Source organism: Manihot esculenta, chromosome 6 (genome assembly GCF_001659605.2).
Source record: "Manihot esculenta cultivar AM560-2 chromosome 6, M.esculenta_v8, whole genome shotgun sequence".
NCBI lineage: Eukaryota > Viridiplantae > Streptophyta > Magnoliopsida > Malpighiales > Euphorbiaceae > Manihot > Manihot esculenta.
The window spans coordinates 3482149-3499995 of record NC_035166.2 but is presented as its reverse complement, the minus strand read 5'-3'; the positions used below and the strand labels follow the sequence as shown (position 1 = coordinate 3499995).

At 29.4% G+C, this 17847-nt stretch overlaps 2 protein-coding genes across 13 annotated transcripts in view; one reads left to right on the top strand and one right to left on the bottom strand.

Annotated features, from left to right (window-relative positions):
- The first annotated feature begins 1613 nt into the window (after nt 1-1613).
- LOC110618316 lies at nt 1614-4630 on the top strand. Its single transcript, XM_043957949.1, has 2 exons — nt 1614-2007; nt 4485-4630. The coding sequence occupies exon 1, from the start codon at nt 1705-1707 to the stop codon at nt 1972-1974; it is 270 nt and encodes an 89-aa protein (XP_043813884.1). The 5' UTR covers nt 1614-1704; the 3' UTR covers nt 1975-2007; nt 4485-4630.
- Nucleotides 4631-12782: 8152 nt separating this feature from the next.
- LOC110617340 overlaps nt 12783-17847 on the bottom strand; it is a 28901-nt gene continuing 23836 nt past the window's right edge. For 10 of the 12 annotated variants that reach the window (XR_006351087.1, XM_043957936.1, XM_043957932.1 and 7 more), the window contains 3 exons: nt 15913-16003; nt 13408-13455; nt 12783-13083 (listed from right to left, as the gene is read on the bottom strand). Coding sequence is in view for 10 of the 12 variants with exons in the window: in XM_043957936.1 (XP_043813871.1) it covers nt 12976-13083; nt 13408-13455; nt 15913-16003 (247 nt within the window). In the remaining 2 variants the exon portion in view is untranslated. Of the gene's footprint in view, nt 13084-13407; nt 14355-15912; nt 16004-17847 lie in introns of those variants that run through there. The other 2 variants (XR_006351088.1, XM_043957938.1) reach the window with 1 other exon arrangement.

Sequence of the window (17847 nt, the reverse complement as noted above, 5' to 3'; positions counted from 1 at the left end):
CTGCTTTTTTAGTTTGAGTTCCAATTTTAATAAATATGGCGGACCACCAGTAGAGAGAGTTTTTTGAATTCCAGCAATCCAAGCCAAAATACGTTTCTTTCTGCTGAAGATATTACCAAAAGAATTTCGATTCCAAAGGCGTAAATCCGAAGCCAAATTCTTAATAAAATCGGGAATGTCAGTAGAAGAATTTAAAGCATTACCAACAATCATCCCCAAATCTGCATGGTTCATCCATGCAAGCTGAAAACGAAAAGGACCCTACATACGGTGCACATGTCTGTTCAAAGAAACCACCAGAGGACAATGATCCGAATGAAATTTGGCAGGATGAGTAACATAAGCATGTGGAAAACGAAATTGCCAATTAGGGGAGCAGAGGGCTCTATCAAGCCGAGCCCTTTGAAGGAATGAGAAGACAGACCCCTGGACCAAGTAAAAGCCGAGCCTTCAAAACCCATATCCAGCAAACCATTATAAAAAATCCAATCCAAAAAAAGTTTTGCTCCAGAAATATTAAATGTACTATATCCTTGAAGCTCAGATTGGAAAGGGACACAATTAAAATCACCCAAAGCCATCCATTCATCACTCAAATCAACAGAGTGAAGCTTCAAGTCGGTCCACAAGATACGTCTGCATGGGCTATAGGGGCTAGCATAAATAAAGCAAAGGTTCCAAGAAACACCAGACACAGGCAGAACTTTACAAGCAACAAACTGAGGATGAGATTCAATAAGCTGAATGCTAAAGTCATTTTCAGTCCAGAAAATCCAAATACCGCCACTGAAGCCCAGAGATTCAACTCGAATCCAATTATCAAAAGAAATGAAAGTATATGGAATTTATCCGGAATTCTAATTTAACTTGGTTAATTGAAAGCCCAGAGATTAAGTTAGAATTTAATTAGCTAATTTAACTTGGTTAATTGAAAGTATATGGAATTCATCCGGAATTCTAGATTCGCATTTCCACGCTCCATCTTATACTAAAAAAAATTATTAATATAATAAATAATTATAAAAAAATTATATACTTTTAGTTTTATTTTAAATTTAACTCTATATTATTATTATTTTTAATTAAACTCTATTATTTTTAAAAAATTAATAATTTTATTATAAAATTTTAAATTATTATTAATTCTATTCTTAAATTTACTGATAAATAATATAGTGATGATGTGTCAGTGATAATTTTATTAATTTTTATTAATATAATATTAGAATATAATTATAGAAAATTTAAAATGTTAAAATTTAATTGGTAAAAAAAATTTAAAATATAATTATAACAATTTAAAATTTCCTTTTTCTAATTATCTCTATTTTTTAAATTAAAAACTACTATAAAAAAAGTAAATAATAAATTTCCTTAAAAAAAACTAATTCAGGCTTAAATAATGCATATTTGGTTCAAGATTTTACATAATAAAAAAATAGATTTATTTTGAATTTTGGCGATAAGCTGGGTAACTTATTTTAGACTTTTACCAAAGTTTAGTAGCCATTGATATAATTACACCTTCAAAAGAAATGGGTCCCACAGAGTATTCAACGGCCCACAATCCTCCGAGGCCATCTCACTTTCTCTATTCAGGCATTCAAAATCAGATCCCCAATTTATATATCTGGGGTTAGGGTTTCAGCTCTATTTCATCAGTTCTCGAATATCTCCCAAGTTTATCTCAAAATTTGAGAGGAAATGGCTCTGAGGAAGTTCTACAGTGAGATAAAGGGGTTGAAAGTGAAGGAAGTGCCCAACTACGTAAAGCCGATGCTATCGATGGATTATGTGAAGAAATCGGTGCAGAAAGGTTTGGACAATTATCACGCCAAGTACATTGAGACCAGCTCCATTGAACCTCTCTACCATGTCTGCTTCGGCGGCATGATCTTGTCTTACCTTATTGCTCTTCCGGAGGAGCGCCGCCACCTTGAGCACCAGCAGCACGCTAAGGAGCACGGCCACTGATTCGTTGATTGATCGATTAGTCGATCTTTCACTGTAAGTTCTCTTCTTTCCTGCTTTCCTTGGTTTTATATGTCGAGTTTTGTTATGTGTTAAATGATTCTATTGCTGGGTTTTGTTTTTCTATGCGGAATATAAAATGTTTTGCTATCTTTTAATTATGGGTATATTATTACTGTGGCTGTTGTGTTTATTCAGCAACGACAGGTGCTTCTGTTTGTGGGAAAGTGGTATTTATTGGATTATAAGTTTTTGGTTGGAGCAATTGCATGTATGGCATTGTTGTTTTTCTTTTTCTTTTTTGTTTAATGGTGTTGGGTAAAACCTTGTGCGTCTACGTGTGTTTCTTCCTTTTCTTTTTACATAATCTGATTCATTCTGGTGATGTGATACATCGGATTTGGTAAAGTAGTTCTGGAGTTTAATGGATTGAAAGAGTGTCTTGGCATTTGAGTGATATGGGTTTTTTTAAATGGCCATTATATTTGTTGAGCAATTAGTTAATTTTCTTCGTCTGGATGCTTGAAGAACGTTTGTTTCCAGATTTTGGAAAATGTGACCATTTATTAGGTCTTGGATTGCATCCATTTGATTTGATTTATGGATGCTATTTATCATTTTTTTTTTACCTTTCTCGTTTTGGGGTTGCAGGTAGGGTAAAGAGTGGAAAAGGATGAGTGGCTCTAACTCTAGGATCTTCCTATTCCCCCTTATATTTCTTTTAACTTGATTGGTTGTGTTAGTGGCCTCGATAAGATTAATTGTTTGTTGCTGTAAGTCAGTGACTTGCAAATATTACATGTGCTAAACTCCAAATATGAGATTCGTTTTGATTTTCCACATGTTGTTTCTGGTGTTGTTTGATAGATTATCTTGTTTGTTCATGATGGAACTTTAACACAGGAAGAAGCTATTAGAATTTGTTAGCTAAATTGTGTGAAGTTTTTGTCTACAGTGGTGGTATGTTGCAATTTAATATATTCTTTTTAAAAATGAATTTTGCCCCTATTACCTTTGTTTTGTGAATCTAGATATGGAGTGTTACAGGCTAGGATTTTAATGATTGTTGATTCAGTTAGTGTATACTTTTTTCTGCATAAGATGAAAGGAAATGTATATCCCAAATGGAAAATAGACATTTCTGCAGGAATGGATTCTGAACTATCATTGAATATTTACAAGAGGATGAATTGCTTAGAGAATGAATACTAGTAAAAGAAATGATCTGAGTAGTGGATGTTGCTTTTGTTCCGTGTGGCTATATCATGCATATTTGTACAAGCAAGTAGCTATAATACCACAAGGAGCAGAAAGGCATATCTATTTATCAGTGGGACTGGACTATAATTGAACTTTACAGGAGGAAGAATTGCTGAGAGATAAATACTAGTAAAAGAATGATCAAAGTAGTGGACGCTGCTCGTTGAACAAGTGGCTATGCCGTGTAACATTTGTACAAGCAAGAGGCTGAAATCCTAATAAATAGACTTCTGCTCCTTCTCATTGGACGGGAGATATGAGATTTCTAGATTGATAGATAACTGAAAAGGATAAGATTGAGGAAACCCACCTACATGAATGTGTAGAAACATGTCTATGGATTTATTTTCCAAAAATAAGGAAATTAAGAATTGCCTAGTGCATAGGCTTTTGAGTTTATAAAAATTCATTATGAAATAAATGGTTGAACAAATACTATTGTAATACATTTATTTACACTCTTGATTTTGAATCTTTTATTACTTAGCACTGTCTGAGTAAATATCCGTATCTATGAAATTTGGGTGAAAAAAGTTTTAAAAACAATAGTACTTTGCTGCTCAGCTTCTAACATTCAAATCATTACCATTATCCCAATTTTGAAACATTTGTTATGTGTTTTCTTAAGTTGGAATCTTGTTATATTTTCTGCAATGTCTTCTCAATTCTTGTGGCCTGTACATTTTTCAAGTTAAATTCTAATGAGAAGAAATGAACCACAGAAAAGATTAAGGATGATGGGAGGGTGTAATAATGTTGTCTTCTGCCCATGCTAAGGAACTGCAGGAGTATTTTAAAAAGTATTTGTATTCTGTAATGTCATGGTTTGGATATTGAGGCTAAATATGGTGAATATGAACCTTATGATCTTTGATGAAAAATGGAAGAAAAATTAGGTTCTTGCAATGAGCTTATGTTAGTTCAAGTTGTAGCATGTATTGGGAATGTCAGTCAACGGTTACTGATGTCAGTCTCTCTATCTCATGTCTGATTGATAAATCTTTGATCAAGCACTACAGTTGAAATGAGCCTTTTCTTACACGAAGTTATATCTTTAAGCAATTCTTTGCCAGTTAATTTGTTTTTATTTATTTATTTTGAAACAGGGACCTTACCATGTTCATTTGAGCTGTTGTTTTCCTTGCACTGTTTGACAACATTTTCTAATACATTTGCACACTGGTGTATATGTGTATGTTTTTTGAATCACCTATATATTTCTTCATATTGAAGTCATTGCCTTCTATTTGCAGGATTCGGTGAACCTGGAGCGAGTTGATTACAAACATTGATTTGTTTGATGTTTTATTTTATGTTTCTCGATATGGTAGGCAGGAAGATACTGTCTTTTTCACAGCTTGATGGCATGAAGTGATGAAATAAAATAACACTTTGATTACGAGAATTGAGCATAATTGCTTTTCTGTCTAAATGTTACATGGGAAAGGAACTTGGTTTTTGTTCTTTTTATTTGCCATGCACCTGCAACTGCCATGATATTGCAATGGATTTATTTCTAGTTTTTACCTTAGTCTCTATATGCATTCTCCTGTACAATTTTCACACTATCATGGCATGATATGGAGATCAAGCGGAATGGTGGTATCACAATTTGTGTTTGAAGTTTTCTTTCTTTCTTCTTCCTTTCTCTCCCTCTCTTAATTTTTTTAGCTAGTGGCTTGACTTAAATGTCCATGATCGAGAGGTGGGTGGCAAGGGGCAAGTGGCAAGTTAAAACAATGGAGATGGCAATTCTTTTGGACGCTCAACTCAAGTTTTACAGCTCATGAGCGCACTTTTGATGAAAAACGTAATCTTTGTTTTTTTTCTTGGAAATTAGCAGAAAAGAATTTAAATGAGTTGTATTAAAATTATATACCATTTTATTTTCTTTAAAATTAAAATATTTTGTAAATTGAAAGAAAAATACTTCCATTCTAAATGAGAAATATAATAGAAAAAATTGAAAACAAGGAGAGTGAAATAGTAAGAGTGAATTTTAATTATCCAGAATGCAATGCTTCAGTGTAATTCTCCGAACATTACCTTTACAATAGATGTGTTTTCTCCGAGCATTACCTTATGTTAGGATCAGCATTGTAAATCGAATTAAATTAATTTAAAAATATAATTTAAATTTTTATTTATTTCGATTCAGTTTGATTTTTAATTTTAAAAATTTTAATTTGATTTTAATCAGAAAAAATTAAAAAAATTGAATTGAATTGGTTAGGAATAATAGTATATTATTTTTAATAATATAAAGATATTAAATTATATTAAAGTTAAAATATTCTAATTAAATTTTAAAATATTAAAAATAAAATATTAAAAAATAAAAATTTTATTAAAAATTTAAATTAATCGAATTGAATCAGATCGATTCGATTCAATTTGATTTTTGATCAAAATTAATTCGATTTGATTTTCATAAATATCAAAATTTTAATTTTTAATTTATTTAATTCAATTCAATTTTAAACTGAATCGACCGAATTATTACCTGATATCCTTCCACATCAAAAAGTTTACAATTAGGAGATGTTGGATCATTTAAAGTTGCACACTAAATATTGAAATTAAAATAATATTGCATAATTATAACAATATATATAATGTGTGTTGCAATATATTCCTCTATAAACGTGGAAGGAGAGTGAAATAATAAGATTTTCAATCGTTCCTTTACTTTTTTTTATATTATTTATATTAGTAAAAAGCTATTTAAATTAATTTGTTTTAAATTTATTATGTAAATTAATTTTAAATACTTTTAAAATTCTAAAAGATTAAAATTTTGAACTTCTATTTAATATAGAAAGAACAAAAAACCAAAATTTGCATTCATTCATGATAGTATTACTTAAGATAAAATAAAAAAAATTAATTATTATTTAAAATTTATTTTATTTAAAACAAATTAGTCTTAATTCAAATTTATTTATATTCACGATGAAATTGTAATTTTATCTCAAATAAAATTCTATTTAAGTTAATTATTATTTAAAATAAATTTCAAAATTTATTTAAATCTCTAGGTATAAATAGGAATATATTATCTAATTTATATCCAAATACTAACTAATACTCATTAAATTAAAATGCACTTCGATCATCAATATTTACATGAAATTAAAATTATAATATACACTAAAAGAAATTAAATTTATAAAAAGATAAATTCATTTGTAATTTAATTTATAAACTGATCACCAACATACTTTTATCCATAAAAATATTATTTGCTGTTTTTTTCTAATAAAAATAATCCATTCACATTATAAACGGAATATCTATTTGTGATAATATTTGTTTATATTTTTATTTATATATTGAATTTCACATATAATCAGACAATCAAATTTTATAAATCTGATTATAATACAAACGGTTTATAAATTCATCTGTGACAGTATTCGTTTGTATTTTTGTTTATATACTAAATTTTACATATAAACAGGCAATCAGATTTTATAAATCTGTTTATAATATAAACAGTTTGTAAATTCATTTGTGATACAATTAATTAGCATACAATTTATTTGCAATATAAATAATTAATCTATTTATAAATTTATTTATAATTTAAAAAATTTATTCATTTGTAAATTTAATAACATATAAATCGCTAATCTACTGGTAAATTTAGTTGTAATTCAAATAGTTAAAAGAGTATGATCGAATTGAGCGGATCTTTTTAAAGTTTAAATTTATTTGTTAAAAAATTTTATAAGTTTATTAAACTGACGTATAATTTATTTATAAAATTAAATAGATATAAATAATTTTACACTAAAATTAAATAAATATAAATGGATTTGTAAACCAACGTGTATTCCGTTTGTAAAATTAAATGAATATAAACACATTCATAAAAATATCCACAAATATCATTTGTTTATAAAATTAAATGAGTATAAAAATATTTACAAACAGACATATAACTCATTTGTACAATTATGACTTCTCAAAAGAATATGTAATTTGTTTATAAAATTAAATGAGTATAAATAGATTCATAAATAAACCTATAATCCATTTGAATAAATAGACACAAACAAAACATACAATTTAAATACAAACAAAACATACAATTTATTTGTAAAATTAAGTGGATATACACAATTCACAAATATATATATATATATTAAATTAAATTAATTGAATATAAACATATTCATAGATATATTATTTATTTATCAAATTAAATAAATATAAATAAATTTATACGATTAATCGATTTATAAAATTAAATAAATACAAAATATATTTTCAAATCGATGTAAAATTTATTTATAAAATAAAAAAATATTTTCAACATCCATTAATAAAACTGTTATGGTTATTTGCATTTATTTATAAATTTTATTTACCGTTAAATTCGTACCGTTTGGATCAACAGTATTCAATTCAAATCGAAAAAATCGACCAAATCTAATTAATTTAAAATTTCAGTTTAATTTTTTATTTATTTGGGTTCGATTTGATATTTAATTTTAAAAATTTTGGTTAGTTTGATTCTGTTTAATTTTGATTAGAAAAAAATTGAAAAAATTGAATCGAATTGATTAGTGATAATAATATATTATTTTTAATAATATAGAGAAATTATATCATATTAAAGTTAAAATATTTTAATTAAATTTTAAAATACGAAAAATAAAGTGTAAAAAATTAAAAATTTCTTAAAAATTCAAACCGATTAAATCAAACTGAATCAAACCGAATCAGATCAATTTAGTTCGATTTGATTTTTGATCAAAATCGATTCGGTTCAATTTTTATAAATACTAAAACTGAACCGACCGAATACTTACCCCTATTTACAACAATAAATATATATATATATATATATATATATAAATATGTATAATTCTAGCCAGAATAAGAAACATAAAATTCAAATTTAGTGTAAAGGCTAGTATGAATAAGTAGACAGTATCCAACACGACTCATCTTTTATTATTCTATTTTATTCAGAATCCAAAGTTAAAAGACAAATTAATTACAACTCAAAATTAGTTTTTAAGAAATTAATGTTATGACTTAAGATTTAGAGAGAGAAAAAATATGAAAAATTTGAATATCAATAAATATGTGTTTAGATAATTGTTGTGACTGTCTTCAGGTAAAAAATACATTATATTTATATTTTGAACATAAATATGGCCAATGGGAATGCATTAAATAAAAATAGAGTGATTTGTGTACTGAAATAGCCACTATTTTCTGTTTAGAAAAACTTAGATTCAACAGTCTAAGGTTAAGGTTTATCGGCCGAACCTTTAGAGGTGAAAATACAATTTCTTGAAAACAGACATTCGGCGGCCTAAAGTCTCAATATTTAGCTGCCGAACATTTGAAATTTTGTCTCTGCTTCTCCACTCTCGTAAGTTTAACATTGACTTTAGGAGTATAAAAATATTTTATTAAATTTTTAAAAATTCATAACTTAGTCTACAAAATTTTAATTTTCAATCCGTTTGAATCCTTGTAACCTATATTTTAATATCTTTTAAATGGATAAAAAATAATTTTAAAAGCACTTCATTTGAAAATTTTCATTTTGGTCCCTCAAAGAGTTATGGAGCAAAAATTTAAGTTATAAACTTTCAATTTTTATTCTATTCGAATTTTTGTAACATATAATTTGAAATATCTTATTTGATATAAAAATATCTTCAAAAAAACTTCATATATCAAATTTCATTGGTCCCTAAAGACAATTTCTTAAAAATTGGCCATATTTATAAGTTTTAGAAATTAAAAAAAAAATTGAGTTGGCACAATTAATTAATCAAAATTCACAGTGCATAAACTAAAAATTATATTTTGATTTTTTTTTTTGCAATATGCTTCCAATCTTAGCACTTTTTATTCTTGAAAATGAAGCAATTCCATTTATTTAAATTAGGGGCCTACAAACTCACACAAATACTTTTAAAAATAATTAGTAGCACACCAATTGTTTATTAGTTATCAAAATAAGGATTAAAATACTTAGGTCCAATAATCTCCTCTTTTTTATGATGACAAACAATTGGTGGATGATAATATAATAATAACAAGCGTAGTGTGTAGATTTTAGAAAATTTATATTTCTTAATGTGCTTTCTCTTTCAAAAATAATTTATGCCATACTTAAAATTCGAAGAGACATGTAAGAAAAGTTTTGACTCAATAAAATAAGATGCAATGAATCCTATATGAATGAATAAACCTATAAAAAAAGATAAAATAGAGCATCTCAACAAGAACTATAACCATAAAAAAAAAAATACAAAATAAAGTAGTCATCAAGACATTCATGATAGATAACCAATAAACATAAATATATATCAACTCCCTTTTCAAACATCATCCAACACACACTTATCTCCCCCTTTTGACATCATTAAAAGAAAATAAAAGTACCAAAAAGGGGAAAAAAATTTAACCAAAAGGTAAGAAAAATATCCACACATGAGGGAAAAAATAAGAAATATCAAAAAATAAAGAGAAAATGATTAACATATAAAATATTCAAAGATAAATATAAAAAAAATGTCAAAATTAAATTTTCTTTCATACTTTAGTGTGCCCCGAAAATGAAGGTTAGGGGACCGAAAGTTAGTTAGGAGATCAAAAATACCTCCGAAATTAAAAATTTTTCTGCAGAATTAACATTTTAAAAACTTTAAAATCATTCACTTTTCTCAAATTTAAAAGTACTTATTTATTTATTTTTTTAATAAGATTAAATTTAAAATCATTTAAGATAATCAATATAAATTTGAAAATAATACAAGGTATTTGTAAAAATAAATCAAAATGTTTGAAATAAAAGTATTAATTTTAAAATACTATTCGGTGTACTATTCATAAAGTTTCGATATTCAACCAACATGTATTTTAACAAAAAGTTTCATTCCAAATATATTTCAAAAGTTTCATATTTCAAATATATAATAGTGTCAGTTCCTTACCAGTGTTAGTTTCCTTACCTATGTCAGGCGGCCATTTAATTCCTCCCAATGTGCGTGCGAGTGGGGCTGCGAAAAAACTGGGTCTGCTACCCCTCCTCATGTCTCATTATAGGGCTGGCTGGCTTCCTTCTTGCCGGTCTTGAGCTTGAGCGCGGCCTGGCCTGGTTAACGTCTTAGGGTCTAGTCTTGAGCTGCTAGACAGGCTTGCCTAAGTGCATTCCGAGCTCTGGACCGGTCTCGCTTTCATGGGCCCTGACTCAGCTCAGGAGGGGACGAGACCCAACGGTTATAATAATAAAAGACTAAATTTAATTAGTAATCCAAAAAATATATTATAATTAATTATATTATATTATATATAAAATTAATAAAAAATTATAATATAAAAAATATATAATGAATATGTGCAACGAATTAGCATATAATATATAATATATATATATACACAAGCACACATATAATTTTTGTAATTTTTTTTTATCATTATTTCTATTACCTATAAAATAATATAAATTTATTATTATTTTTATGAATCTTACATTTCTAGGTATATATTTTTTCTAAATCTAAATTTTATTTAAATTAACTTTAGAATACTTTATATAAGTTAAAGTTCTTAATCTTAATTATTTATATTTAAATTATATTTAATTAAATTTATCATAATTCAATCTAAACTTTATTATAAAAATAAAATTGTTATAAAAAACTCTATTTTTATTAATTTAATTTAAATGATCGGTTATGCCCTTAATTTAACTTTATTTAACAACGATTTACTGAAGGATCGATGGGCTGTACTCCCATATTGGATGTCATGCAATTTGGAATTGCTGCTCAGGGTGCAGCTCATTTAGATGGGATAGATACAATTTTCTTGCCACCTTCTTCGATTGTGATGACGAGTACTGCAGCCTCGAAAAGTTCCATGATGCCTTCTGTTGTTTGCATTTCCACTACTCTGATGAGTTTAGAAGAGGAAAGCAAGCCACCTGTTTGATAAGGACACGAAGAGAGTAGATTGGGATCAGAGTTGTCTTCATGGCAAGCCCCAAATACGGTGCTTAATATGACTGGTGCACAATGATTAGGTAAGCAGTCCTATGTTCCACTTAGCAACCTGGTCTTACAGCTGCATGAGCTTAATTCGTGCGTGTCCCTGTGAATGTGGGTTCAGTTGCCTCTTTGGAGGTACTAGCTTTGTTTATTGATACCCATACAAAGGAAACTCCTTCGAGTTATAATATCCATGCCTCTTTGGCGCTACTAGCTTTAAAGTCCAATTTAAAGGTAATGAATATACCTAGTTCAATAAGCATAATGATCACAGTAGGGTGATGGAACGTCTGGATAAGGCTACAGGTAACGCAGGATGGTGGAATCTTTTTGTAAAATGTCAGTTGATTCATGAAAAAGATGAACCTTTGTTTTCGTGGCCTGATTTTATTGCCAGAAAGAGTACCCAAACTTTCTCTTTCGTAAGGGAATCATTAAGCAGGTTTGGCAGACTCCTATTCTTCATGGTCAAATGTCGAATAGATTGAAGTTGTATTACATACAATTGACACATTGGAGCCGGGCGTTTTGGCAATTCAGAAAGAAATTAAATTCCTCAAATGTAGACTGGATAAGCTCCAAACGACATTTCTTCATAATGCAGATGCAGATGATGCAAAAAGTCCAGGAGATTATGGAACACCTAGGTGTATTATCAGAATACAAAGTTTTTCCATTCTTATACTATCAACAGAGGACGAAATCAGATTGTGAAGATTCGGACTCAAGATGGGGTGTGGTTAAAGGAGGAGAATTTTATACAGTAAGCAACCTTTGATTACTTTTTCCGAATTGTTCATCATGGAGCAAGTGATAGACTAAGGCCATTTTTACAGGATGTTCATCGTGTTGTCACTAGATATGAAAGCAGCATTATGCTAAGGGGAACTTATGCTACCAAGTTTTAAACATGACAATGTATAATTTGCATAGATGAATGACATATGCTTTCTAGTAAATTTATTCCCATTCGTGAATTTCAAATGGTTCTTAAACAGGAAATCCATTTAGCAATTAGACTATTTATAATAATTTCTTGAATTTAATCATTTTTTCACTTGCTCTAGAATCAATTTTTCTGCCATTTAAAGTACTCATACATTAAATTTATCACTTTTTAAGGTCTAGTCTTGCCTCAAATGGAACATTTAAATTTTAAAAATTAATAATTAAGAACTGGAGCTTGGGATGAATTTACAGATAAATAGACTTATAATGTTTACCAAAAATCCTATACTAGGCTCATATTGTAATCCCAGTATCAGATTGCAGAATAGAATCTCAGTATATCAGCTGCAGTCATTTGCTTTTCCAGGAAAATGAACTAGGAAAACAATAGAGGAAAAAAGACATTTCCAAAACCCAGATCTTCCATTAAAGGTGTTTTCTATTTATGGATAGATCAATTCAAACAAACAGGAGAATTTACATAACTTGGAAACCCAAGCTTGCTGTATTGACATTAAAACTCAAGTAACCCAGCAACTGAGGAAAAGGGTAATGAAAAAGGAAGCAAACGAAGCACAAAACTCAAGGCAAAAGCTAATGGCTTTGTATTATCATACCGAATTATTATCCTGCGGAGAAAAATTTCAATACAACCGTGATAACTCAGAAATTCATGGCTTTGATTTGTTTCTTTTTTTTTTTTTTTAATGAAGGAATGTACAAGCATAAGTGCTGTAGATGCTTCCAACAAAATCACTGAATGAGCATTGATTGCTCATTTTTTAGTTCTTATATTTCTCACATCATCTTCATTGTCCATTGAATCATCTTCTTTCTTGGTGCTGTTCAATTTCCGCCGTTTAGCACATAATCGGGGTCTCAGCTACACAGCATAAATTCATGTTAACCAAAACGATGAAACAAAGTACTATAGTGGATATTGACATTAAGATTCAAGGTCTTCCCTATATTATATAATATTAAAGTAGGTTTATGCTTTTGTAGATTTAGTCCATGTTCAAGGTCAATGTATAGACACTTCAGTATCTTGGAGCTCAATGGATTTAACAATAATGTAAAGATTTTAAGGAATCCAATATCTGCCCAGACATCAGCCTCACCATCCAATGCACAAAACTTTATGCAATAAGAAGCACTAATGTAATGGAATTACAATATAAACCATGAAGAAAAGTCTATAGCATACCATCTGAATATACTTGAGTTGCTGCAGAATTTTATCTGTGTCCAGCTCCTGCAGCATAAAATGAAATTTGGCCAGGAATACAATTGAGCATACAGCAAATTTGTTAAAGAAATACATAATCTAATCAAGACAACTGGCTAAGAAAACAGCAAAAATGATGTCACCCAAACTATTTCAATCCCAGCTGATGAAATGCGTCCCTTTTTAAATGTCAGTGATCAATGCTATGATACATTCAGCAACGCTAATGGAAGAAATGAGGAGCAACACTGCTTCTAAACCATTACAAAGACACAGCAAGTGCACAAGGAAGAAGAGGCAACCACTGGTAGCTTCTGGTCAAGTTCTGTGGAACCAGAGGCCCTGAACTGGACTGGTTTTGATTCAGTTCTGGTTCCAGTTTTATCCAAGTTCAATCCAGTTAACTCAATCCAGTGACTGAAAAATTTTTCCTATTTTTTTTTTTTTTTTGAAAGCCAGTTCAAAATAGAGTGGATCACCAATTCTGGTTTGATTCAGTTCAAGGAGAGAACAAATGGGACTAGCCCTCCCAAGACAGTTCAGGTCCAGTTGAAGCCACAAACTGTTGAATGGTTTTGGTACTGGGTTTGACATGGCCAGATCTACATGGAGGTCCAATCACCACAATATATAAACAAGATAAAGTTCAATTTTGCCCTAAATTGTTGGCCTTCTCCAAATAAACCCATTTTTAAGTTTTTGTCCAAATTAACCCAAAACTTTCCATTTAAGTTCAAATAGACCTAATTTTTACCCGATAATAATAGTAACAATAACATAAAACTGGGTTTCTTTGGACATGGGCCAAAATTTCTGGGGCAAAATTGAGCTTTCCTCCATATATGAACTGGTTATATGCAGGTACCCCACAGTTCAGAAATTCCATACTGAACTTCCTTTATGAATGTTCAATCTTCAACTGCTACCTGGAATTGAATGAAAAAGTAAGCCAAAAGCTAGAGTGTAAATGAACTGAGTCGAGCCAAACTTTAGAACTTAAGTTTGGTTCATCAAAAACTTTTCGAGCTCAAGCTGAATGCAAGCTTGATGCATTTCGAACTCAAGTCAAACATCAATAAGCTAAAGCTTGGTTCACTTAGCAAACAAGCCAAGACAAGCCCAGCTTTTATCGAGGCAAATTTCGAATAACTCACGAATAACTCAATTAATTTATAATCTTAACGAGTCTTAGTTTAAAAATGATATGTTTAAAACTAAATGATGTTAATTAAATAAGCATATTCATGAACTAGCTTGTGAATCTATGAACACGCCCGTACTTAGCTTGTTTACTAAACGAGGCTAAAAATTATGCTCAAGTTTGGCTCATTTATAGCCCTACCAGAAGCACCCATCATTTTAGTGAAAAGTGAATTAAAAAAAAAGAAAAGAATACCCTAAGATCTTATAAATAATTCAACTCATTCTACTGGCTGATTAATGAGAACCAGTTTGCAACAGATTCTACATGACATCAAAGGGATAGATTCACTCACTCAACATCAGACTTTTAAAACTATTAAGATTAGAATAACAGGACTGGTATGTACAGAGGAAACAAAACAAGGACCTTCCAAAAATAAATCCCTTGGTTAAATTTGAAAGGCCTGATGACCATGAAAAATCTTCAAATTTTCATGTCTTTCAATTTTATCCCATCCTTTTTTAATCATTTTTAGCCAAACCTATCAATGATAATAATTTTAGCCAATTTAAAAGGGAAATATAGCATATAAACCTTGTATAACTATAGCAATTAGTTAAAGAATATATGAAGCTTCACTTGTAGCCTATTTTTATAGATACAAATGAAAAAATGCATACAAAGGTAGCTCAAAGGGTTTTGGATACAGGAGCTTCTTCCTGACTGATTTGTTTTATTTATTTGCAAGTTTGAACGTTGATAAGTACAATGTCTATTTTTATTTTTTCTTCTAAAAGATATTTATATTTTACAAGGCATTAGTCCTGTTTGGAAACATGAATTAAAGATGATTACATAAATGTAACCAAATTAGTGGATTGAAATAATATCAAACAACATTGTAGATGACAATGTTCAATAGTTTAAGATAGATTCACCAACTGATAATTTCCACCTGCAAGCTGAGATTTTCAGCTAATCACAGATTGCCATGATAGAATGACAACACAAGAATCTCATTTATTTAGATTGTAAGCTCGGTATTCAAGCATTTCAGTAATAAAAAGAAGCATGTTGAAACACAATATCAAAAATATTCATCGCCTTTTCCTAGACCATGATTGCGAACCAATTATGAGAGACTCTTGAAAGCAATGATTTTAATCACAGGCCTAAGCATGCAATTCTCAAAACAGTAGCAGCATACAAATTTTGGGACTTCCAAGCCATTTTGTCTTCAGACTTCTAGAGAAGAAATATAAAAGTGTTTTCATCATCTATAAGGCCAAAAAACTAATATAGAAAGATGCAGAAACATCAAAATTGGAAACTTAAATCACCTGAGGTACTGCACAATCAGCATGAATCGGGTCCCAAAGAAAGGAACAGAAGCACTCCCAATCATCAGTTTGGACTTCAAACAAGGGAGCCCTGTTACGTCAAGACAGAAGATAAGGTTCATCGACAATTAACAAGAGACACTAACATGATCAGTGAGGTCAATTCAGACAAGAGACACACAAGCAACACCCAGGCACATGCATCAAGATGTCAAATGTGAAAACAAGAGAAAAATAGGAAAAGACAGCAAAAAAGGTCCCTGAATGCTTGGAAATCATAGACATCTTAAATAGAACCACTTAGAGGAAAATATCAGTACAGCAATGTAGGCTATTAACTATGATAAAAGTAAATTATTTTAGGATTTTCTTGGTTTGTGAACCTTATAAAATGCCATGTCTCAATCATAGTGGAATATAGAGCCTCAATTCAAGATAGTATCATATTTGTCACATTATGCTCCCATATCAAGAAGATATGTAATTACATGATAATTTAGCATTTAACTGGGATATTCCAAATTAAAATAATAATAATAATTAAATTTGTTAATTTTCCGTTTTTCACAGGAATAGGTCAATGGCATTGAACAAATGAGATGGCAAGTGATCACAGTGAATTAAACAAATCAAGTTGGAAACTGTATCCTACTGAAGAATCAATCCTCTCCTAAGATCTCAAAAGGAATCCATTGCTCAACTGCAGTATTGTTCCCTTTCTGAACCAGGGAAAGTGCTTCAATAATGTGATTTATCCAATAGGAAAGCATATCATGCATTATATTTAGCGCCCGATTGATTCAGTTTTATGAGCAGTTTAATAGTTTGCCCAACAGAGATCTATAAGTGTTCGGTAAACAAAAAAAGAAAGCAGCTAGATTTTATTTTTTAGCAAAGAGCAGCAAAAGTTGTACAAGCTATAAATCCTATCTCTTGGACCCAACACATGCGATTAAATTTCAAAATAATTACAGAAATAATTACTAATAATCTAACAATACAATAAATCATTTATTTATACATTTGACTTTTTTTAAGAATTGAAAACATTTATGTGTGTGCATGTGTGTGTGTGTGTGAATATATATATATACAAAACAATAATTTTATGTAAATAGAAGCTTGTACTACAAAAAAGTTAATTTAAAAGATAGAAACTCATTTGTTTATAATCAATACAGTAAATAAAATGTAACAAAACTAAAAATGCCCTTCTTGGTAATTATATAATATGACTATTACCTTAACTGTTAAACTACCAAGCACTTTATACTCGAATTGCTATCATGGTAACAACTGTTATGTAATGAAACAGCCATTATAGAATAAATTTTGGCAAAATGCATATTTGCACACTTGTACTTTAGAATTTTTACCTATTAGACATCTCAACTTTAATCATGCCCTAATAAACACCTAAATTTTAAAAAACATTACTTTTAAACACCTAAACTTAAAAATATATATATATATTTTAAACGCTTAAACTTTAAAAAAATATACTTTCAAACACAACTTCAAAATCATGTATTTAAAAATTTATTTTTAAATACAACTTTAAACTATAGATTTGAAAAATTACTTTTAAACACAACTTTAAAACTGTTATAGAAAGTAAATATGGATAGATTTGTTAGTTGCTTAATCGTGATCATAGGTTTGATAAAAAGATTCCCTTGGTTTTTCATATATAAATATATTGTAATCCCTATTGTAATATACACAAAAAATATTAATTTTCTACATGGTAACAGGGTCTTGTAGACAAAAGATTTATTATATTTTTTTATGTTCAATTTGGAGACTTAGGGCTCCATTTGTCCTATTCTTTTAAATCACCCTTATAGGGTGATATTTATCTCTCACTGTCCATCTAGGAAGGACGCCGGAGAGCCGGCGACGCTTCCATGAAGAGCCGACGATTGTCGACCGGTG